Here is a 24,436-nt window from a genome sequence, read left to right as displayed (position 1 = left end):
CAGCCACAACTGTCAGTAAGAGTGTCCATGATTGAGAAATTGAGATAAAACTGTCGAGTTTGAGTGTTTGTTGCAGCTCATTCCAGTCGCTAACTCCGCCATGGTTCGTTGGACAAAGCCTATGTAGGAATTAAATGGGGGTTTTGGAGGATTTTGGGATAATCACTGAAAACAAGGTCTGTGGTAAACACAGGCTTATGAAATTTTATACTTTTTGTTCTATGAGATCATCTTCATCAGCTAACATCACTTTTTGTAAAGATTTTGAAGCATTTATGTAATTTTAAAAAGCACATAAAGGCTTTATAACATAAGGTCATGTTAATAAGGTCATGCTGCATTTGTTTGAATTTGCAGTAGAAATGAATGGAAACAGATTTTTTACATTGACACATCAGATAGAAACTGTTGAAAGGAGCGGAATAGGAATAGCTAGTGTCATCGTAAAGTGAGACGCCTAGTGGTGAGAAAAAATGATTTGTATATTAGACAGGTTGGTTGTATAGCAACCAAAATGGGTAGCACGCAAACATGGGGCAAAACAAATGGGGTTGGCTTAGATTGTAGTCAACATGAAAGCTGTATTCCTTCTTGTATGTTTATTGAAAACATACATGAATTAAACTTTGAAAATACATCATTACAAGTTGTTGGTGAGCTAGCGAAATCTAGCCATATTAGCATTGACGGGAAATCAGTCAAAACACCTCAAAACAAGACATGCTATCAATAACAAGATAAAACTAGCCATTTACGATGCCCACATGGCAGTTTCTTGTCATTCTAGTCATTACTAGCAATCTGGCCATCCAGAATCACAACAACACACTGACTTCTGCCCCATGGAAGTACGTACATCGTGTTCGTGATGTTGTCAACGCATCTATGGAGAGTTGGATATATCCACACAAGTTAAACATCCTGCATAGCATAAGCATGGCATACCAATCACTGATTATCAGAGAGGTATCTCTCACCTCATCTTTGACCAATTTTCAACATAGAGCTTTTTCAGACCTCAAACTGTTGTCTATCATTTGCAGCCAGAGATAGCAGTATATATTATTAAATTAATGATATATACCCATTGTTTCGTAAAGATTATAAACTGGGTGGTTCGATCCCTGAATGCTGATTGGCTGAGAGCCGTGGTATATCAGACCGTATACCACAGGAATGACAAAATATTTATTTTTACTGCTTTAATTACAGTACTGGTCAAAAGTTTGGACACACCTACTTATTCAATGGCTTTTCTTTATTTTTACAATTTTTTACATTGTAGAATAATGAAATAACACATATGGAATCATGTAGTAACCAAAAAAATGTTAAACAAATCAAAATATATTTTATATTTGAGATTCTGCAACGTGGCGGCGCTCCTAGTGTCCGGGGACTTTAGTGCAGGGAAACTTAATTCAGTTTTACCTAATTTCTATCAGCATGTTAAATGTGCAACCAGAAAGAAAATCATTCTAGACCACCTTCACACCACACACAGAGACACATACAAAGCTCTCCCTCGCCCTCCATTTGGCAAATCTGACTATAATCCTATCCTCCTGATTCGTCCTGATACAAGCACAAATTAAAGCAGGAAGCACCAGTAACTCAGTCTATAAAAAAGTGGTCAGATGAAGCAGATGCTACACTACAGGACTGTTTTGCTATCACAGACTGGAATATGTTCTGGGATTCTTCTGATGGCATTGAGGAGTACACCACATCAGTCACTGGCTTTATCAATAAGTGCATCGAGGACGTCCCCCCAAAAGTGACTGTACGTGCATACCCCAACCAAAAGCCATGGATTACAGGCAACATTCGCACTGAGCTAAAGGGTAGAGCTGCCGCTTTCAAGGCTCTAACTCGGAAGCTTATAAGAAATCCCTCTATGCCCTCCAACAAACGATCAAACAGGCAAAGTGTCAATACAGGTCCAAGATCGAATCGTACTACACCAGCTCTGATGCTCATCGGATGTGGCAGGTCTCACAAATTATTACAGACTACTAAGTGAAGCACAGCCGAGAGCTGCTCAGTGACACGAGCGTACCAGACAAGCTAAATTACTTCTATGCTCGCTTCAAGGCAAGAAACACTGAAACGTGCATGAGAGCATCAGCAGTTCCATGCATGCGCTGACCAACTGGCAAGTGTCTTCACTGACATTTTCAACCTCTCGCTGTCTGAGTCTATAATACCAACATGTTTCAAGCAGACCTTCATAGTCTCTGTGCCCAAGAACACTAAGGTAACCTGCCCAACCCGTAGCAACGTAGTCACGTCTGTAGCAATGATATTCTTTGAAAGGCTGGTCATGGCTCATATCAACACCATTATCCCAGAAACCCTAGACCCACTCCAATTTGCATACCGCCCAAACAGATCCACAGATGATGCAGTCTCTATTGCACTCCACACTGCCCTTTCCCCCCTGGACAAAATGAACACCTACGTAAGAATGCTGTTCATTGACTACAGCTCAGCGTTCAACACTATAATGCCCTCAAAGCTCATCACTAAGCTAAGGACCCTCGGACTAAACACCTCCCTCTGCAACTGGATTCTGGACTTCCTGACGGGCCACCCCCAGGTGGTAACGGTAGGTAACAACACATCTGCCATGCCGATCCTCAACACGGGGGCCACTCAGGGGTGCGTGCTCAGTCCCCTCCTGTACTCTGTTCACTCATTAATGCATGGCCAGGCACAGCTCCAACACCATCATTTAGTTTGCTGATGACACAACAGTGGTAGACCTGATCACCGACAACGATGAGACAGTCTATAGGGAGGAGGTCAGAGACCTGACCGTGTGGTGCAAGGACAACAACCTCTCCCTCAACGTGATCAAGACATTGGGGATGATTGTGGACTACAGGAAAAGGGGGACCGAGCATGCCCCCATTCTCATCGACGGGGCTGTAGTGGAGCAGGTTGAGAGCTTCAAATTCCTTGGTGTCCACATCACCAACGAACTAACATGGTCCAAGCACACCAAGACAGTCGTGAAGAGGGCAGGACAAAACCTATTCCCCCTCAGGAGACTGAAAATATTTGGCATGGGTCCTCAGATCCTGAACATGTTTTGCAGCTGCAGCATCGAGAGCATCCTGACGGGTTGCATCACTGTCTGGTATGGCGACTGCTCGGCCTCCTATCACAAGGCACTACAGAGGGTAGTGCGTATGCCCCAGTACATCACCGGGGCCAAGCTACCTGCCATCCAGGACCACTATACCAGGCTATGTCAGAGGAAGGCCCTAAAAATTGTCAAAGACTCCAGCAACCCGAGTCATAGACTGTTCTCACTGCTACCGAATGGCAAGCGGTACCGGAGCGCCAAGTCTAGGTCCAAGAGGCTTCTAAACAGCTTCTACCCCAAAGCCATAAAACTCCTGAACAGCTAATCAAATGGCTACCCAGACTAATTGCATTGCCCCCCCCCCCTTCTACGCTGCTGCTACTCCCTGTAATTATCTATGCATAGTCACTTTAATAACTCTACCTACATGCACATATTACCTCCATTACCTCGACACCGGTACCCCCACACATTGACTCTGTACTGGTACCCCCTGTATATAGCTCCGCTATTGTAATTTACTGCTGCTTTTTAATTCTTTGTTATTCTTATCTCTTATTTAAAAAATACCTATATTTTTGTATTTTCTTAAAACCACATTTTTGGTTAAGGGCTTGTAAGTAAGCATTTCACTGTAAGGTTGTATTCGGCGCATGTGGCAAATTACATTTGATTCGATTTTGGCCTTGATGGCAGCTTTGCACATTCTTGGCAGCTTCATGAGGTAGTCACCTGTAATGCATTTCAATTAACAGGTGTGCCTTGTTAAAAATTCATTTGTGGAATTTCTTTCATTCTTAATGCATTTGAGCCAATCAGTTGTGTTGTGGACAAGGCAGGAGTTGTCTACAGAAGATAGCCCTATTTGGTATAAGGCCAAGTCCATATTATGACAAGAACAGCTCAAGGAAGCAAAGAGAAACAACATTCCATCGTTACTTTAAGACATGAAGGTCAGTCAATCCGGAAAATTTCAAGAACTTTGAAAATTTCTTCAAGTGCAATCGCAAAAACCATCTGAAACTGGCTCTCATGACGACCGCCACAGGAAAGGAAGACCCAGAGTTACCTCTGCTGCAGAGGATAAGTTCATTAGAGTTACCAGCCTCAGAAATTGCAGCTAAAACAAATGCTTCACAGAGTTCAAGTAACAGACTCATCTCAACATCAACTTTTCAGTTGAGACCGGTTGCATCAGGCCTTCATGGTCGAATTGCTGCAAAGAAACCACTACTAAATGACAGCAATAAGAAGACTTGATTGGGCCAAGAAACACAAGCAATGGACATTAGACCAGTGTAAGTCTGTCCTTTGGTCTAATGAGTCCAAATATGAGAATTTGGTTCCAGCCGCCGTGTCTTTGTGAGACACAGAGTAGGTGAACAGATGATCTCCGCATGTGTGGTTCCCACCGTAAAGCATGGAAGAGGAGGTGTGATGGTGCTTTGTTGGGGACACTGTCAATGATTTATTTAGAATTCAAGGAGAACTTAACCAACATGGCTACCACAGCATTCTGCAGCGATGCGCCATCCCATCTAGTTTACACTTAGTGGGACTATAATTTGTTTGTCAACAGGACAATGACCCAACACACCTCCAGACTGTGTAAGGGCTATTTGACCAAGAAGGAGAGTGATGGAGTGCTGAATCAGATCACCTGGCCTCCACAATCACCCGACCTCAACCCAATTGAGATGGTTTGAAATGAGTTGGACTGCAGAATGAAGGAAAAGCAGCCAACAAGTGCTCCTTCAAGACTGTTGGAAATACATTACTCATGAAGCTGGTTGAGAGAATGCCAAGAGTGTGCAAATCTGTCATCAAGGCAAAGGGTGGCTACTTTGAAGAATCTAAAACATTAAATATATTGCGGCAGATGGCAGGGAGAGGTGAGGGGAGTGGTTATTGAAGGGAGATGTCTTTCAGCCCGCTGGCTCCACCCCCGAGCCTTATATGGACTTCCTACCCCAACGAGGCGAGCCTGTGGGTCTTTAAGCCAGGGAGTACTTGGGGATAAAAGAGGAAGCGGCCTGCACAAAGGGGCAGAGAATGAGTCGTGACGAGTGAGATAAATATCTGTGTGATTTCCTGTTGTAACCTGGACTGTCTGCTTACCCCCACTGTCTACTAAACCGGTTTGGTTTAGGACCTGAGTTTTAGGATTACCCCTGGAGAACGGCACAGACAACGAGAACGGATTGGCCATATACCACACCCTCTTGTGCCTTATTGCTTAAATATAACTTATAAATGCCTAATGAGCTTAGTTCAACTGTCGTGACCCATCAGAAACCTTTTTGTGATACCAATGTTTGTTTATGAACTCTGTATAGGCTTTTCATCTTATGGCTGGTCAGTCCTTGCATCCATAGCTATGCCGATGAATTTGAAAGTGGTAATGTTTCTCCAGCCCCATTCCTCATCTGTTTTAATTGTCAAGAATTGATTGACAGGGAAGAGTTTGTGGTCCCATTTAGTGTTAATAATGTGCTGATGTTGATCCCGACTTGACAAGAGTTTACCTGACACTTTCAGCTGAAATGTTAAGAAAAAAAATTAATTCACTGTCATGAAATAAAGAGGAACCAGTTTGGTCATTGTTACTTTCTTTATTGTACCTCACCACTGCCTTGCCACTGCCTATCGAACAGAGAGGGTATATACACTGCTCAAAAAAATAAAGGGAACACTTAAACAACACAATGTAACTCCAAGTCAATTACACTTCTGTGAAATCAAACTGTCCACTTAGGAAGCAATACTGATTGACAATAAATTTCACATGCAGTTGTGCAAATGGAATAGACAACAGGTGGAAATTATAGGCAATTAGCAAGACACCCCCAATAAAGGAGTGGTTCTGCAGGTGGGGACCACAGACCACTTCTCAGTTCCTATGCTTCCTGGCTGATGTTTTGGTCACTTTTGAATGCTGGCGGTGCTTTCACTCTAGTGGTAGCATGAGAAGGAGTCTACAACCCACACAAGTGGCTCAGGTAGTCAGCTCATCCAGGATGGCACATCAATGCAAGCTGTGGCAAGAAGGTTTGCTGTGTCTGTCAGCGTAGTGTCCAGAGCATGGAGGCGCTACCAGGAGACAGGCCAGTACATCAGGAGACGTGGAGGAGGCCGTAGGAGGGCAACAACCCAGCAGCAGGACCGCTACCTCCGCCTTTGTGCAAGGAGGTGCACTGCCAGAGCCCTGCAAAATGACCTCCAGCAGGCCACAAATATGCATGTGTCTGCTCAAACGGTCAGAAACAGACTCCATGAGGGTGGTATGAGGGCCCGATGTCCACAGGTGGGGGTTGTGCTTACAGCCCAACACCGTGCAGGACGTTTGGCATTTGCCAGAGAACACCAAGATTGGCAAATTCGCCACTGGTGCCCTGTGCTCTTCACAGATGGAAGCAGGTTCACACTGAGCACGTGGCAGAGTCTGGAGACGCCGTGGAGAATGTTCTGCTGCTTGCAACATCCTCCAGCATGACCAGTTTGGCGGTGGGTCAGTCATGGTGTAGGGTGGCATTTCTTTGGGGGGCTGCACAGCCCTCCATGTGCTCGCCAGAGGTAGCCTGACTGCCATTAGGCACCGAGATGAGAACGTCAGACCCCTTGTGAGACCATATGCTGGTGAGGTTGGCCCTGGGTTCCTCCTAATGCAAGACAATGCTAGACCTCTTGTGGCTAGAGTGTGTCAGCAGTTCCTGCAAGAGGAAGGCATTGATGCTATGGACTGGCCCGCCCATTCCCCAGACCTGAATCCAATTGAGCACATCTGGGACATCATGTCTCGCTCCATCCACCAACGCCACGTTGCACCACAGACTGTTCAGAGTTGACGGATGCTTTAGTCCAGGTCTGGGAGGAGATCCCTCAGGAGACCTTCCGACACCTCATCAGGAGTATGCCCAGGCGTTGTAGGGAGGTCATACAGGCACGTGGAGGCCACACACACTACTGAGCCTCATTTTGACTTGTTTTAAGGACATTACATCAAAGTTGGAACAGCCTGTAGTGTGGTTTTCCACTTTAATTTTGAGTGTGACTCCAAATCCAGACCTCCATGGGTTGATAAATTTGATTTCCATTGATACTTTTTGTGTGATTTTGTTGTCAGCACATTCAACTATGTAAAGAAAAAAGTATTTAATAAGAATATTTCATTCATTCAGATCTAGGATGTGTTATTTTAGTGTTCCCTTTATTTTTTGAGCAGTGTATTATTACCCTGTGTGTATGTGGCACAGGCTTGCCCTGGTAATATTTATACCCTACAGTATCTCTGTGTTTACCCTACAGTATATCTGTCAGTGTGTGCTATTTTGGAAACCGATGCATCCTGAGCCATATTCTATGAATGTAGTTTGAGGAGTAAGCAAAGTAACCTTGGTCGACTGAGTTCAACTTGGGATAACTGGTCCCACGAAAGTGGCTCACCTTTGAGCCAGGTATATTTATATGGCAATGAATCCTTCAGATCTAACCTGCTCCAAGGCAGGCTAACTCAGGGCTAATGGTGCTTTCAAGATGAGGTCAAATCATGACATCCGTGATCTTCAGGACGGAATGTTGAAGCTCTAGAAAGAGGCCTGAGTGGAATTCCGGGTTGGATGACCGGAGATTTCCGAGGTCCCAGTTGTTTTGAAGGCAGCATTACTACATTTATGCTGAATAGTAATAGTCATAATACCCATAAAACCTAGTGGTCAAACAGGGAAATGGTTCCTATTGTTTTTTCACCATAAATGTTTAGAAAACACTTAAAATAAGGGCTCTGTTTGTGTAGGTTTACCTGGCATGAGGTTTTGATAACTGTGTAAATCTCTCTCGGACAAGGTGACTTATCAATATAGTCGCCTAAATTTACCCCCCCCCCCCCCCAAAAAAAAAAATGTGCAAAAAAAAATGAACCGCTAATTAGCTGCTAATGTGGCTATCATAAAGAACTACAAATGCCATGATGATCTGGACGAGACTGCCGAATCGAGGAAAAGGTAAGAATCTCTAGAACTACAAATGCCATGATGATCTGGATGAGACTGCCGAATCGAGGAAAAGGTAAGAATCTCTAGAACTACAAATGCCATGATGATCTGGATGAGACTGCCGAATCGAGGAAAAGGTAAGAATCTCTAGAACCACAAATGCCATGATGATCTGGATGAGACTGCCGAACCGATGAAGAGGTAAGAATCTCTAGAACCACAAATGCCATGATGATCTGGATGAGACTGCCGAACCGAGGAAAAGGTAAGAATCTCTAGAACCACAAATGCCATGATGATCTGGATGAGACTGCCGAATCGAGGAAAAGGTAAGAATCTCTAGAACTACAAATGCCATGATGATCTGGATGAGACTGCCGAATCGAGGCAAAAGGTAAGAACCTCTGAATTAACTATTGAATGTTGGCTAAATGTAGTAATGAATAAATTGGCTAAATGTCTTTAAATGGACAAGTCTGGGAACTGTCTTGTGGAAGTTTTATATTGAGACAGTACCTGTTAGCAAAGGTGTCAGCTAGAGATGGCATTCAGGAGCTTGCAGGGATTTGTAGTCTTGCATGATGTCTACTTTAATGCTAATTAGCGTTTTCAAGTAAATAGAGCCGAATATATTATAAAAGTCACGTTGTCTGAGAGAGATTTACATACCACGCCAGGGTAAGCCTATATGAAACAGAGCCCTTATTTTAGGTGTTTCCAGAATCCCCTATGGGAAAAATGAAAGGTGGAAAAACAACTGGAAAAATGTCCCTGTTTGACCACTAGGTTTTATGAACATTATGACACCTCCACTGTGGGGCTCTATGAAGTGTCTGTGCCACCAGTTGAGGGCCAATGAAATCAGATTCCCTGCCTGAAATCAGATTGTCATCCTCTACTTCATTTGAGTAAGACAAATGATTAAATATTGTATTAATCAAATGTGTTTTGTGTGTTAAATAATAGTTATGATCAAATATCTATCACATGAATCATTTAGTGATTACAAATGCATTTGAAACTTCACGCACAAAAACTTCTGTACGATTTTATGGATACATAGGAGTGGGAAAAAGGGTGCTTGTGCATTGATACCACGTCAAAGCACACCAAAGTAATAAAATGAAGATGGCACTTCTAAAAGCCTACTTCACACGATAGCCTGCTACATTTTCAAGATAACTTTAATTTGGGCACAAATGTGTCACTGACTTGCCCACGGATTCACGTTTCATCATTATCTCAATAAAGAGTTCCGCATTCGACGAGCCAAGTGCGACATTCATGCGCAGTTACAAGCCTGCAAGCGAGTCATGTCCACCGTCGTCGTACGGATGAAGCCTGTGCTGGAATGCGAACTGAAGCCGCCTCGCTTTAGAAAACCCTGAGTAGATCTTGCTCATTTTAGGCCTTTTGTAGACTTATAGTTACGTTTAAAGTTTTTATTAGACTTATATAGCCTACCGAATATATACATGGTATACACTGTCCGACGAAATGCGTACTTGCAGGTTCCTTCTCGACAATGAAAACAAGAACAGGAAATAATTAAAGATGAGAATACGAACATAAAGTAAATGGCTATAAACATTTTATTCTGATATGATCTGTGACACAGACAATATCTTGGTGTCATTATACTCATTATATTGTGCTTTAAATATGGACTATGTCTAGATTCTGAAATAAAATGGCACATTCATTTATTCAAAATAATAAATTTGAATATCTCAAAGTTTGAATTGGAGAAACCTGGAGGATGGTTCCTTTGCTGTCATCTTATCAATTATCTGAATTCCTGGGGAGGAAAGATTTTTATGTTATTGAACAGGGCTCTTGTCAGCTGTCTCAAACCATTACTGTGATTGGGTCCTATAGTTGGAAATGGTCCTTTGCTGCTGTGTTCTGCAAGCAGCATTTGGGAGCACTGGCTACCTCAAGAAAAAGAGAGGGGTCCAGCTGCATTCGGTGCCTTTGGAAAGTACTCAGACCCCTTAACTTTTTACAAATGTGGTTACATTGCAGCCTTATTCTAAAATGGATTAAACAAATGAAAATCCTCAGCAATCTACACACAACACTCCATAATGACAAAGCAAAAACTGTTTTTTTAGAATTTTTGCAAATGTATTACAAATTAAAAACAGAAATACCTTATTTATATAAGTATTCAGCCCCTTTGCAATGAAACTCGAAATTCAGCTTAGGTGCATCCTGTTTCCATTGATCATCCTTGAGATATTTCTACAACTTGATTGGAGTCCACCTGTGGTAAATTAAATTGATTGGACATGATTTGGAAAGGCACACACCTGTCTATATAAGGTCCCACAGTTGAAAGTGCATGTCAGAGAAAAAACCAAGCCATGAGGAAGAAGGAATTGTCCATAGAGCTTCGAGACAGGATTGTGTCGAGGCACAGATCTGAGGAAGGGTACCAAAACATTTCTGCAATATTGTAGGTCGCCAAGAGCAGCGTGCCCTCCATCATTCTTAAATGGAAGATGTTTGGAACCACCAAAACTCTTCCTAGACCTGGTCGCCCGCCCAAACTGAGCAATCGGGGGAGAATGGCCTTGCTCAGGGAGGTGACCAAGAACCTAATGGTCACTCTGACTGAGCTCTAGAGTTCCTCTGTGGAGAAGGGAGAACCTTCCAGAACGACAACCCTCTCTGCAGAACTCCACCAATCAGGCCTTTATGGTAGAGTGGCCAGATGGAAACCACTCCTCAGTAAAAGGTACATGACAGCCAGCTTGGAGTTTGCCAAAAGGCACCTAAAGACTCTCAGACCATGAGAAACCAGATTTCCTGGTCTGATGAAACCAAGATTAAACTCTTTGGCCTGAATGCCAAGCATCACGTATGGAGGAAACCTTGCACTATCCCTACGGTGAAGCATGGTGGTGGCAACATCATGCTGTTGGGATGTTGTTCAGCGGCAGGAACTGGGAGACTAGTCAGGATCGAGGCAAAGATTAACGGAGCAAAGTACAGAGAGATCCTTGATGGAATCCTGCTCCAGAGTGCTCAGGACCTCAGACTGGGGCAAAGGTTCACCTTCCAACAGGACAACGCCCCTAAGCATTTGGCCAAGAGAATGCAGGAGTGGCTTTGGGAAATGTCTCAATGTCCTTGAGTGGCACAGCCAGAGCCTGGACCCGATCTAACATCTCTGGAGAAACCTGGAAATAGCTGTGGAGCAACGCTCCCCATCCAACTTGTCAGAGCTTGAGAGGATCTGCAGAGAAGAATGGGAGAAACTCCCCAAATACAGGTGTGCCAAGCTTGTGGCACCCAAGAAGAATCCATGCTTTAATTGCTGCCAAAGGTGCTTCAACAAAGTACTGAGGAAAGGGTCTGAATACTTATGTAAATGTAATATTTCCGTTTTTTTTAAATATAAATTAGCAAAAATGTCTAAAACCTGTTTTTGCTTTGTCATTATAGGGTATTGTGTGTAGATTTACGAGGGGGGGAAACAATTCAGAGTAAGGAGTAAGGCTGTGATGTAACAAAATCTGGAAAAAGTCAAGTGGTCTAAATACTTCTATGTATGCAGACCACCCTATGGCCCATCATCTCTGAGGCCCCTCTCCAAAGCCAGGATCGTCACTTCTGGGCCTGACACATGAAGCGGATACTTTTTTCTCTTTACCTCAGAGAGGATTGTGTCCAAACGACTGACAACACACAAGATCTAAACTAATACACAATGAACCCATGACCGGTGCACAGTGTCCTTCGCCCCCGCCTGCCGAGCACTGTTTTCCGTCAGGTCTGTTAATGTTACAACCAGGGAAGGAGCTAGCTAGCTCGGCTAGGACATCGGTACACAGTGTCCTTTGCCCCCGCCTGCCGAGCACTGTTTTCCGTCAGGTCTGTTAATGTTACAACGAGGGAAGGAGCTAGCTAGCTCGGCTAGGACATCGGTACACAGTGTCCTTCGCCCCCGCCACTGTTTTATTGCAGAGCACTGTTTTCCCACAGTTCCAACGTCAACAGATTACACATCAATTTTAAGATAAAAGATAGCACATTAACCCTATCAATCGCGGGACAACACTGTTTGTAAGCTTTTATTAAATTATATCAAACTCAACCGTTTATCTTTTTCGGTGATGAAGAAATGGATGCCTTATGGTGGAGTATTCAAAAAGGGTCAACTGAGCCCCTTTATCTCCTGAATGTTTTGTCATTCAGGTTCAAAAAGTCACTTTCTGACCACTTCTTTCATGGGCAGACATGTATTGAACGTTTTGTTTAAATCAAAAGGGTTTCTGTCAAAAAGGGATCTAATTCAAATGGATTTACCCTATGATAAGTTTCATTCAGACCATGTTATTCAAAACCGAAAACTCATCCCTCCAATAGGTGGCAGTATAGTCATAACATTGAGGGGTCTTGGCGTTGGAGAGGCCTGAGAAATAGGCCTGAGAGATGGTCTAAACTTACCCACCAGTAGCTTGCAGTGTAGATAGGGGCCTGAGAGATGATGGGCGCGTTCGAAAGGTGAGACTGACTGAGCGACAAATCACCTTGCATCATAAATAAATATTCAATATTATTTGTAGATGAGTCAGTCAATCACAATGTACCCATGATATATCACTCTTTTAAGCCTCTCGAACACAGCCAATGTCTGCAGTTACACTTTATATCAAATAAAAGTCAACGGAGATTCAAACCCGGATGTTCCCATGTCTGTACGGTTGCCATCAGTTAACACAGCCACAAAGTCAAATTGTCTGTATCGTAAACATTCATGAATACAAACAATTTGCCTTTCGGTCTTCATTTAAGGTTCGGTACAATGTTAGCAATGTGTTGAAGGCTAGGGTTAATGTTATGTTTCAAATCAGTGTTTAAGAACATAAATTCTAGAAATGGGCGTGGTTTATACATTTATGGCTGGGGTAACTAGTGACGACTCAGTGGTATTGCTAGCGGAACACAAGCCCCCATATTGAGCTTGGCTGTGAGCAGTACGGTTGTAGTAAGCTGCACATACCCAGGGATGGTCTTCCTTTAATGCATGTAAATTAGACACAGATGGTAAGGGTACAGTAGGTGTTTTTATTTAGGAACAGTGCAGCATAACTTGTTGAGAGATGTCGACGCGGTCGGAGAGAGAGAAAGCCCAGAAACTGAATGAGCAGCATCAGGCCATTCTGTCCAAAATGCTCCGAGAGGACGACAACAAGCACTGCGCTGACTGCGAGGCTAAAGGTAATCTCAGCTGCTGAAATACAGACAGTGAAGCTAGGTTAACCCACCAAGTGGTTGTGGTTTCATATACGCCATCCCACCCAGCCACACATGGGAGTTTGACTTCTGCCTGAGTGTGAATGAGCAAGCTAACAGACATTGGCTAGCTAGCCAAGGTACACCGGTCATTCCATTTGACAGGGTTGATAGCTTGCTAGCCTAGCTCGATGGAAGCAACACAAAAAGCAGGTATTGGCTCCGATGTCCTTCTCTCCAATTTATTTATGAGCGGAAAAACAATGTCGGAGACCAGTCTACGATAACGGAGGGTAATCAGTCTCCAGTATTGCCAGCACACAAGTCAATAAGGGCGGATCATACAATCCTGATGTAGCAGTGACTGTCAAGCAGGTTTTGATTCAGTTCAGCGAACCACCCATCTGTGATTAATGAATGCCTCTTGCGTCATGATGACGTGTTTTGCTAACATTTACCTTTCGTTTATGGACAGTCCCTATTTCCATTTCACTATCAGCTACAAGTGTGTTGACCATGACCATGCGAGCATTGATCAGTCAACAGCATGACGTGTCCATATTTCATACCACTGGGTCCTTATCTGCTTTGCCCTCGAGAGTTTCTCTGGTTGGTCTCAAAGTTAGGCTTTTGAGATGTGACTGTTGTTGCCATAGCTCCGAGAGAGTCCAGTCCAGACTGGTTCTCACGTGGTTGGGGGTTGCTGGTTGTTTGATTGACAGATAGGGCCAATGAACAGCAGAGTTTTGCTGTAAAATGAGGGATACATGCAGGAAGAGGACAGGTGACAACAACTTTGCACTATCCGTTGTCAGACACAAGTTGACCTGGCACACACTACACATTGCTCTTTCAAATTCCAGATTCACCTCTATCTGAATACAATATATTGTATGGCCTACATGGGTATTATCCCAGGAGTGTGTTGTCCAATTTGTGCACTATACACCCACCCATTGCTAAATATCCTGGACAGGCTCTAATCTGTAGAATGGTTCTATTTGTTTTCTATTCTTAGCCTATGTAATCCTGCTTTATGTAACACTGCATTATAGCTCAGTCAGGTAAAAGGAAGTGTCAGTGTTTGTTTATTAAGTGAAAGCTCCACTCAAGCTGCATCCTTGGGGTGCTTTATATGTGAATGATCACGCTGCATCCATCTCTACGTCCCCCCCCACTTTAAGTGTGTGTGTGTGTGTCGTGAAGCATTTGTTCCTGCAAATTGTGTGTGTGCGTGTGCATAGCCTATGGGTTATGATTGAGAGATGATGCTGTCAGCTCATAATTGTTAGCACTGTGTTAGAGAGAATGGAAGGAAAGCGGGAGAGAGAGAGAGAGGGCTCGTTCCATACTCGGGTGTTGCTTATCTCCTCTCCCCATACTGTCTCTCCCTCTACCTTCTCATTGCCTAAGCTCTGGTTTCTATCTCTCCAGTGTCCACACAATGGGAAAGAAAACTTACTCAGCACCCTTCACTGCTTCTCCTTCCATGACCTACACTATGGGGCAAAGAACTGTGTTTCTGTTTTAATGGCTTCCCACCTACAACTCAGGTTTCAGGACAGTCTCCACCATGTTGCTTTACCAATATCCATTCCTTTGAGATCAGAGCTGGGTTTGTTTGGAGTCTGGACTATACACTTGGGAATTAGTGGTAAGACCTTCATCGGGCTTAGGGGTCAACTCTTCTCTGCAATCAGATGAAGATATTTCCAGCTGCTTTCTTCCTCCGTGTTGTCATGCTGCAGTAAGGGTTGATAGTCATTTGACTTCAGACGTCACTGAGTAACAAGGGCCTGAGGCACTCTCGCTTCACTCACTATTTAGTAAAATACGCAAGCTGGCACAGACTCTCTTTCTGTCAATATGTCTCTCAATACCACGTATCTGCCCTTTGTGCTAGTGCTGAAGTTAGTATTAGCAAGGGGGAGATGGCATCTCTCTCAACACACACCCCAGAGGCATGTTAACCCATGACTGGTAGAGCAGCCCTCTGATAGGCTGGCCCAGGCCGGGTGGGTGTGGCTCATAGGTTACATCATCAAGCTCCATCTGATCACACACTATCAGTTGGCTTTGTTGTGCCTAGCCTACTAAACCCAGACCACACAGGAAGAATACCTCTCGTTTAATTTCCACCTCTGCAGTGAAACGGGGAGATGGGGGGGCTAGGTGGTGTGTGTTCCTAGACAGCCAGGACTATGTGTGACAGACCTGTAATACTGGTGAGTAGGTGGGGTGTAGGCCCGTAGCTTTGACTACTGCCGTGTGACGAGTGACTCACCTGAGCTGCTCAGCTGTAATTCCACCCTGCCCGCCTGTGTCTCTGTGCCTGTAAGCACTGTGTGCTCACTGCCCTAAATTCTCAGGGTGTGTGTGAACAAATGTTAGTGTATACCTCTACCGTTGCTGTGTCTCAAGGCACATAAACCTCGGCGAGAACAGTGCTTTCCTTTTCGATCATTAGACTTGCCTACTTGTGCTGGGACCGTAGCATGTGTTTATTGGTAGGCTATCATCTGGCATGGCAGAGGCACTCTCTCTGCGCTGGCATGATTTTCTCTGTGTTGGCACGGCAAGCTTAGCAAGAAGGCCAGATGGGCACAGAGGGTTGTTCTGACCCCCCCCCTGGATACCCCTCTCTGCCTCTCTGCGTGCCTGTGTGAGCCAAAGCCCATATATTGTATGGCTTTTGAAGTTAGACTCACACGATGACGCCTAGTCTGCTTCTACACCTGCATTGCTTGCTGTTTGGGGTTTTAGGGTGGGTTTCTGTACAACACTTTGAGATATCAGCTGATGTAAGAAGCGCTATATAAATACATTTGATTTGATATCCTGCATGTTTTTGTGAAGCACCTTTTTGTGAGCCACTATTCAGGAAATTCAGTGTTTCTGCAAGAGGGATTAGCAACATCTCTCAACATTTGTGAGAAAGTGCTCCATAAATATAGAAACTTCTCCCATCTTCGCTGTGTCCTCATGAGGCCTGCCGACTGTTCCTCTTATCACCAATAGGTGGTGCCAGAAGCCCAATAACTCAGTGGGTGAAAGTCAGGGAATCGATGGAGAGGAAGCCTCATTTTATGATCTCTCAACCCAATAATTTGTGTTACTTCATTTTCTTCAGAGGACAGAAGTAACCTAGTAATTTGAATGTTATCTGATAACGGGGTGGTAGATGCCCAGTCAGCCCTATGGCTCAGAGCCAGTATCTACAAAGCATCTGAGTAGCAGTGCTGATCTTGGATGAGTTTTGCCTTTTTTAGATCATAATGCATAAGACTAATATAGACAGATCCGAGATCAGCTCTGGTACTCTGAGATGCTTTGTGGATACAGGACCAGGTGCCTGCGTTCAACATAGACACCATTGATACACACACAGCTCTGAAGCCCGTCAGCAATGGATTAAGTGAATGTCTTTATGCAACAAATGTTAATACATCGAACCGCATCATGTTGAACCGAAATGCATTTTTTCATTCCTCTAATGAAACCCTTTCGAACTAAAACGCATCGTTCCTGTATCATATCAGAGGCCATCTTTCTAGATGCGTTTGGAATAACCCTTGAAACGGAGGATGCTCACCCCTAGTGTTTACCAATGTTCCATTCATGCTTGTAGAATATGTGTATGCTGTGTGAGTAGCTGCAGTCCTTCTCTGAACATGACTGGCCTTCTCTGGGGACTAGTGCCACAGCCTTGCAATCCAACCTGGACTGCACTGCATCCAGCCACCACCAGGGAGCAGCAGAGCGCTGTTCTCCAGTGCTAGAGGTAGAAGCTGTCCCCCTACCCACAAATCTAAGATCAGATAGGCCTGCTAATACTAACCTTTAGGCCCTATCTGATCTTAGATCAGGTCAGGGGGGTGACAAATATCTAGCCTAACCCTGTATCAGTGGTTGAGTGCAACTTGATCAACTGCAACTTGTTCCTCAAGCACTTTTGTCATTGATTGGGTGGATTTAATTTTCAACAGCTTTGAACAATGGTGACACAGACAAGTCCAGGAGTAGGAAGCTGCTGAGACGACCTGTCAGTGTCTTCTAGAGAACTGTCTTCTACAGCCACCAGCTTCCCTGTTCTACACACACACACACACACACACACACCAAGCTCTGTCCTCAGTTTGACGGCAGTGGCCTTAATTTCAAGCTTGGCTGCTTGTCTCCACTAGTTTGAAAGCTACACTGTCACTCACCGAGGCTCCAGGGGGTGTGTGTTTGTTAGGTTGGCAGATCAGGTCTATAGTCAGTCAGTGGCTGATCTTTGGCAGGGGGTTCTGACTAATCAGCTAATCAATGCTCTTTAGTCTGGACCACACTTAGCCTAATTGAATGAATCAGTGTTTTAGTGCTGGGCTGGAACAAACTATTACCCTCCTGGAGTTGGTACAGTAGCAGAATAATAACGGTGTGTGTGTCTGCCTCTGTGTAGGACCGCGCTGGGCGTCGTGGAACCTGGGGGTCTTCATGTGTATCCGCTGTGCTGGCATCCACAGGAACCTGGGGGTCCACATCTCCAGAGTCAAATCTGTCAACCTGGACCAATGGACCCAAGAACAGATCCAGGTACCATGGGGGTTTGTGACGGGCAATGAGGTCTGTGGGTGGTTTTGGGGGTGTTGTGTTTTGGTTGAGGGTGTGTGTGTGTGTGTGAGAATTAGACAGATTAAGAAAAAATTGTGTGTTTGAAGATGGGGGGGGTTAAATTAAACTCAAAGTGTAGGCCTGTCTGTGGTTTGTTGAGGAGTTGTCTGTCAGGGTAGATGGAGCTTGCGTCTCTCTCTGAATGTTAATTGCTGTTTTAATGGCTAATTAATTCCCGATGGGTAATTATTCCAACTTCAGATCATTCATTCCTCCTATCAAATCCATCTTTCTCCTCATCTTCCTGTGGCATTTACCTTCAGTGTGTGTGTGTGTGTGTGTGGGGGGGGGGGGGGGGCTGCCTGCCTGCCTGCCTGTGTGCCTGTGTGTGTGTGTGTCATTACCAAATACAAACTGACTAGAATGTAAATATAACATTTCAAAGCAGTTGTGGTGACACTTTCTCACTTCCTTTAAATTCCATTTGTTTTGAAGACCTTGCCCTCTGCTTGAATATGTGATGCATTAGGAAGCTAGAGATGTCTAATGATATATTGAAGGCTGTTATCTCTCTCCTGTGTGTGTAGAGTATGGTAGACATGGGGAACAACAAGGCCAAACAGCTGTACGAAGCCCACCTCCCAGACACCTTCAGACGTCCACAGACCGACCAGTATCCTCTCTTCTCCCTGTGTGTGAGTGTGTGTGTGTGTGTGTGTGTGTGTGTGTGTGTTCAGTAATAATGAACCACTCTGTGTGCATCTGCATTTGACCAGCACCCATCACAACACAGTTCCTCTTCCCATGTCACTTGGGACCCAGTTGTGATGAGACACACATTTGGACACGGCACCTTTTGCGTGCCTGGGTTGTATTGGAGTGTGCAAGGCAGCATGGGAGCTGGGCCGCCTGCTGTTCTGACAGGACAGCTGTGTGTTCTTAATAACAGCTGTTCCTGTTCAAACTCGGACTGAATTCACATGGTCTGCCTGGTTCAAGTCTAAAATCATCTGGTATCTAGCCTTTTCGGGGGATGGGCATCCGTTTTGCCTTTTTGATGGCTCCTGCTAGTACTGACAGTAGTTCAAAGCCGTAGGGGTCGAGCTAGCGAGACTAATTGGTAGGTAGGTCAAATGTGTAGGCCTACGTATTCATTGTGTGGGTAGTTGGCGTATTTGAAATAAGGCGATGTGCTTCTTTGCTTTCATGTTGTCCTTCTCCCCCTCACCTTTTTTGTTAAAGTGCCTTTCCTTTTTCATGGTTCCTTTGTCTGTCTGTCTTTTCTTCACTCCCATCTTGCCCATCTCCTTTTCTGTTTCTTCTCTGTTGTCAGGTTTGCTCGTCTCTCTTTTCAAATTCAATTCAGTCGACTTTATTGACATGGCAAGTTAAATGACCTACAGTACTAGTCAAAAGTGTGGACACCTACTCATTCAATGTTTTTTCTTTATTTTCTACATTGTAGAATAAAAGTGACATCGAAAATATGAAATAACAAGTAATCATGTAGTAAACAAAACAAAATATATTTGAGATTCTTCAAAGAAGCCACCCTTTGCCTTGATGACAGCTTTGCACACTCTTGGCATTCTCTCAACCAGCTTCATGAGGTAGTCACCTGGAATGCATTTCAATTAACAGGTGTGCCTTAAGTTCATTTGTCGAAATTCTTTCTTTCCTTAATCGGTCTGAGCCAATCAGTTGTGTTGTGACAAGGTAGGGATGGTATACAGAAGATAGCCCTATTTGGTAAAAGACCAAGTCCACATTATGGCATGAACAGTTCAAATAAGCAAAGAGAAATGACAGTCTATCATTGACTGACCTTCATGTCTTAAAGTAATCTGGAAAATTTCAAGACCTTTTTTTTAAGTTTCTTCAAGTGCAGTCGCAAAAACCATCAAGCGCTATGATGAAACTGGCTCTCATGAGGACCACCACAGGAAAGGAAGACCCAGAGTTACCTCTACTGCAGAGGATAAATTCATTAGAGTTACCTGGCTCAGAAATTGCAGCCCAAATAAATGTTTCACAGAGTTCAAGAAACAGACACATCTCAACATCAACTGTTCAGAGGGGACTGTGTGAATCAGACCTTCATGGTGGAATTGCTGCAAAGAAAACACTACTAAAGGACACCAATAAGAAGAGACTTGCTCCGGCCAAGAAACACAAGTAATGGACATTAGACCAGTGGAAGTGCGTCCTTTGGTCTTTGGTGTCTAAATTTGAGATTTTTGGTTCCAACCGCCGTGTCTTTGTGAGACGCAGAGTAGGTGAACGGATGATCTCCGCATGTGTGGTTCCCACCGTGAATCATGTAGGAGGAGGTGTGGGGGTGCTTTGCTGGGGACACTGTCAGTAATTTATTTAGAGTTCAAGGCACACTTAACCAGCATGACTACCACAGCATTCTGCAGCAATACGCCATCCCATCTGGTTTGCGCTTAGTGGGACTATCATTTGTTTTTCAACAGGACAATGACCCAACACACCTCTAGGCTGTGTGAGGGCTATTTGACCAAGAAGGAGAGTGATGGAGTGCTGATGACCTGGCCGCCACAATCACCCAAAACCTCAACGCATTTGAGATGGTTTGAATGATTTGGACTGCAGAGTGAAGGAAAAGCAGCCAACAAGTGCTCTGAATATGTAGGAACTCCTTCAAGACTGTTGGAAAAGCATTCCAGGTGAAGCTGATTGAGAGAGAACGCTACGAGTGTGCAACGCTGTCATCAAGGCAATGGGTGGCTACTTTGATTAATCTAAAGTCTAAAATGTATTTAGATTTGTTTTAAAACTATTTCTTTTTTTTCTTTTTTACTACTCGTTTCCATATGTGTTCATAGTTTTGATGTTTTCACTATTATTCTACAAAATAGTAAAAATAAAGAAAAAACATTTGAATGAGTAGTTGTCAACTTTTGACTGGTACTGTACATTGTCAAAGTACACACACAACAATGGTGGGACAAACAGCAATACGACATCAGTACTAATCGTAGTTGTGGAAATAGTATTACCATTAACAGCCATAAGGCATCAGTAATAATCGTAGTTGTGGAAATAGTATTACCACTAACAGCAATAAGACATCAGTAATAATCGTAGTTGTGGAAATAGTATTACCACTAACAGCAACAGCAATAAGACATCAGTAATAATCGTAGTTGTGGAAATAGTATTACCACTAACAGCAATAAGACATCAGTAATAATCATAGTTGTGGAAATAGTATTACCATTAACAGCCATAAGACATCAGTAATAATCGTAGTTGTGGAAATAGTATTACCACTAACAGCAATAAGACATCAGTAATAATCGTAGTTGTGGAAATAGTATTACCACTTACAGCAATAAGACATCAGTAATAATCGTAGTTGTGGAAATAGTATTACCACTAACAGCAACAGCAATAAGACATCAGTAATAATCGTAGTTGTGGAAATAGTATTACCACTAACAGCAATAAGGCATCAGTAATAATCATAGTTGTGGAAATAGTATTACCATTAACAGCCATAAGACATCAGTAATAATCGTAGTTGTGGAAATAGTATTACCACTAACAGCAATAAGGCATCAGTAATAATCGTAGTTGTGGAAATAGTATTACCATTAACAGCCATAAGACATCAGTAATAATCGTAGTTGTGGAAATAGTATTACCACTTACAGCAATAAGGCATCAGTAATAATCGTAGTTGTGGAAATAGTATTACCATTAACAGCCATAAGACATCAGTAATAATCGTAGTTGTGGAAATAGTATTACCACTAACAGCAATAAGACATCAGTAATAATCGTAGTTGTGGAAATAGTATTACCACTAACAGCCATAAGGCATCAGTAATAATCGTAGTTGTGGAAATAGTATTACCACTAACAGCAATAAGGCATCAGTAATAATCGTAGTTGTGGAAATAGTATTACCACTAACAGCCATAAGACATCAGTAATAATCGTAGTTGTGGAAATAGTATTACCACTAACAGCCATAAGACATCAGTAATAATCGTAGTTGTGGAAATAGTATTACCACTAACAGCAACAGCAATAAGACATCAGTAATAATCGTAGTTGTGGAAATAGTATTACCACTAACAGCAATAAGGCATCAGTAATAATCGTAGTTGTGGAAATAGTAGTACCACTAACAGCAATAAGACATCAGTAATAATCGTAGTTGTGGAAATAGTATTACCACTTACAGCAATAAGACATCAGTAATAATTGTAGTTGTGGAAATAGTATTACCACTAACAGCAATAAGACATCAGTAATAATTGTAGTTGTGGAAATAGTATTACCACTAACAGCAATAAGACATCAGTAATAATTGTAGTTGTGGAAATAGTATTACCACTAACAGCAATAAGACATCAGTAATAATTGTAGTTGTGGAAATAGTATTACCACTAACAGCAACAGCAATAAGACATCAGTAATAATCGTAGTTGTGGAAATAGTATTACCACTAACAGCAATAAGACATCAGTAATAATCGTATTTGTGGAAATAGTATTACCACTAACAGCCATAAGACATCAGTAATAATCGTAGTTGTGGAAATAGTATTACCACTAACAGCAATAAGACATCAGTAATAATCGTATTTGTGGAAATAGTATTACCACTAACAGCAATAAGGCATCAGTAATAATTGTAGTTGTGGAAATAGTATTACCACTAACAGCAATAAGACATCAGTAATAATTGTAGTTGTGGAAATAGTATTACCACTAACAGCAATAAGACATCAGTAATAATTGTAGTTGTGGAAATAGTATTACCACTAACAGCAATAAGACATCAGTAATAATTGTAGTTGTGGAAATAGTATTACCACTAACAGCAATAAGACATCAGTAATAATTGTAGTTGTGGAAATAGTATTACCACTAACAGCAACAGCAATAAGACATCAGTAATAATCGTAGTTGTGGAAATAGTATTACCACTAACAGCAATAAGACATCAGTAATAATCGTATTTGTGGAAATAGTATTACCACTAACAGCCATAAGACATCAGTAATAATCGTAGTTGTGGAAATAGTATTACCACTAACAGCCATAAGACATCAGTAATAATTGTAGTTGTGGAAATAGTATTACCACTAACAGCCATAAGACATCAGTAATAATCGTAGTTGTGGAAATAGTATTACCACTAACAGCCATAAGACATCAGTAATAATCGTAGTTGTGGAAATAGTATTACCACTAACAGCAATAAGACATCAGTAATAATCGTATTTGTGGAAATAGTATTACCACTAACAGCAATAAGACATCAGTAATAATTGTAGTTGTGGAAATAGTATTACCACTAACAGCAATAAGACATCAGTAATAATTGTAGTTGTGGAAATAGTATTACCACTAACAGCAATAAGACATCAGTAATAATTGTAGTTGTGGAAATAGTATTACCACTAACAGCAACAGCAATAAGACATCAGTAATAATCGTAGTTGTGGAAATAGTATTACCACTAACAGCAATAAGACATCAGTAATAATCGTATTTGTGGAAATAGTATTACCACTAACAGCCATAAGACATCAGTAATAATCGTAGTTGTGGAAATAGTATTACCACTAACAGCAATAAGACATCAGTAATAATTGTAGTTGTGGAAATAGTATTACCACTAACAGCCATAAGACATCAGTAATAATCGTATTTGTGGAAATAGTATTACCACTAACAGCCATAAGACATCAGTAATAATCGTAGTTGTGGAAATAGTATTACCACTAACAGCAATAAGACATCAGTAATAATTGTAGTTGTGGAAATAGTATTACCACTAACAGCCATAAGACATCAGTAATAATTGTAGTTGTGGAAATAGTATTACCACTAACAGCAACAGCAATAAGACATCAGTAATAATTGTAGTTGTGGAAATAGTATTACCACTAACAGCCATAAGACATCAGTAATAATTGTAGTTGTGGAAATAGTATTACCACTAACAGCAATAAGGCATCAGTAATAATTGTAGTTGTGGAAATAGTATTACCACTAACAGCAATAAGACATCAGTAATAATTGTAGTTGTGGAAATAGTATTACCACTAACAGCAACAGCAATAAGACATCAGTAATAATCGTAGTTGTGGAAATAGTATTACCACTAACAGCAATAAGACATCAGTAATAATCGTATTTGTGGAAATAGTATTACCACTAACAGCCATAAGACATCAGTAATAATTGTAGTTGTGGAAATAGTATTACCACTAACAGCAACAGCAATAAGACATCAGTAATAATTGTAGTTGTGGAAATAGTATTACCACTAACAGCCATAAGACATCAGTAATAATTGTAGTTGTGGAAATAGTATTACCACTAACAGCAATAAGGCATCAGTAATAATTGTAGTTGTGGAAATAGTATTACCACTAACAGCAATAAGACATCAGTAATAATTGTAGTTGTGGAAATAGTATTACCACTAACAGCAACAGCAATAAGACATCAGTAATAATCGTAGTTGT

General features: G+C 42.4%; 1 protein-coding gene across 10 annotated transcripts in view; it reads left to right on the top strand.

The window, feature by feature from the left end:
- Positions 1–13,014: 13,014 nt before the first annotated feature.
- The window catches only part of LOC135511011 (stromal membrane-associated protein 1-like), a 98,749-nt gene continuing 87,327 nt past the window's right edge, over positions 13,015–24,436 (top strand). For 4 of the 10 annotated variants that reach the window (XM_064932446.1, XM_064932445.1, XM_064932444.1 and 1 more), the window contains exons 1-3: positions 13,015–13,311; positions 17,771–17,904; positions 18,510–18,617. In XM_064932446.1, coding sequence (XP_064788518.1) covers positions 13,194–13,311; positions 17,771–17,904; positions 18,510–18,617 — 360 coding nt within the window. In that variant the 5' untranslated portion in view covers positions 13,015–13,193. The remainder of the gene's footprint in view (positions 13,312–17,770; positions 17,905–18,509; positions 18,618–24,436) is intronic. The other 6 variants (XM_064932453.1, XM_064932452.1, XM_064932448.1 and 3 more) reach the window with 2 other exon arrangements.

Source organism: Oncorhynchus masou, chromosome 23 (assembly GCF_036934945.1).
Source record: "Oncorhynchus masou masou isolate Uvic2021 chromosome 23, UVic_Omas_1.1, whole genome shotgun sequence".
Classification (NCBI taxonomy): Eukaryota; Metazoa; Chordata; class Actinopteri; order Salmoniformes; family Salmonidae; genus Oncorhynchus; species Oncorhynchus masou.
This window is presented reverse-complemented; position numbering and strand designations above follow the sequence as displayed.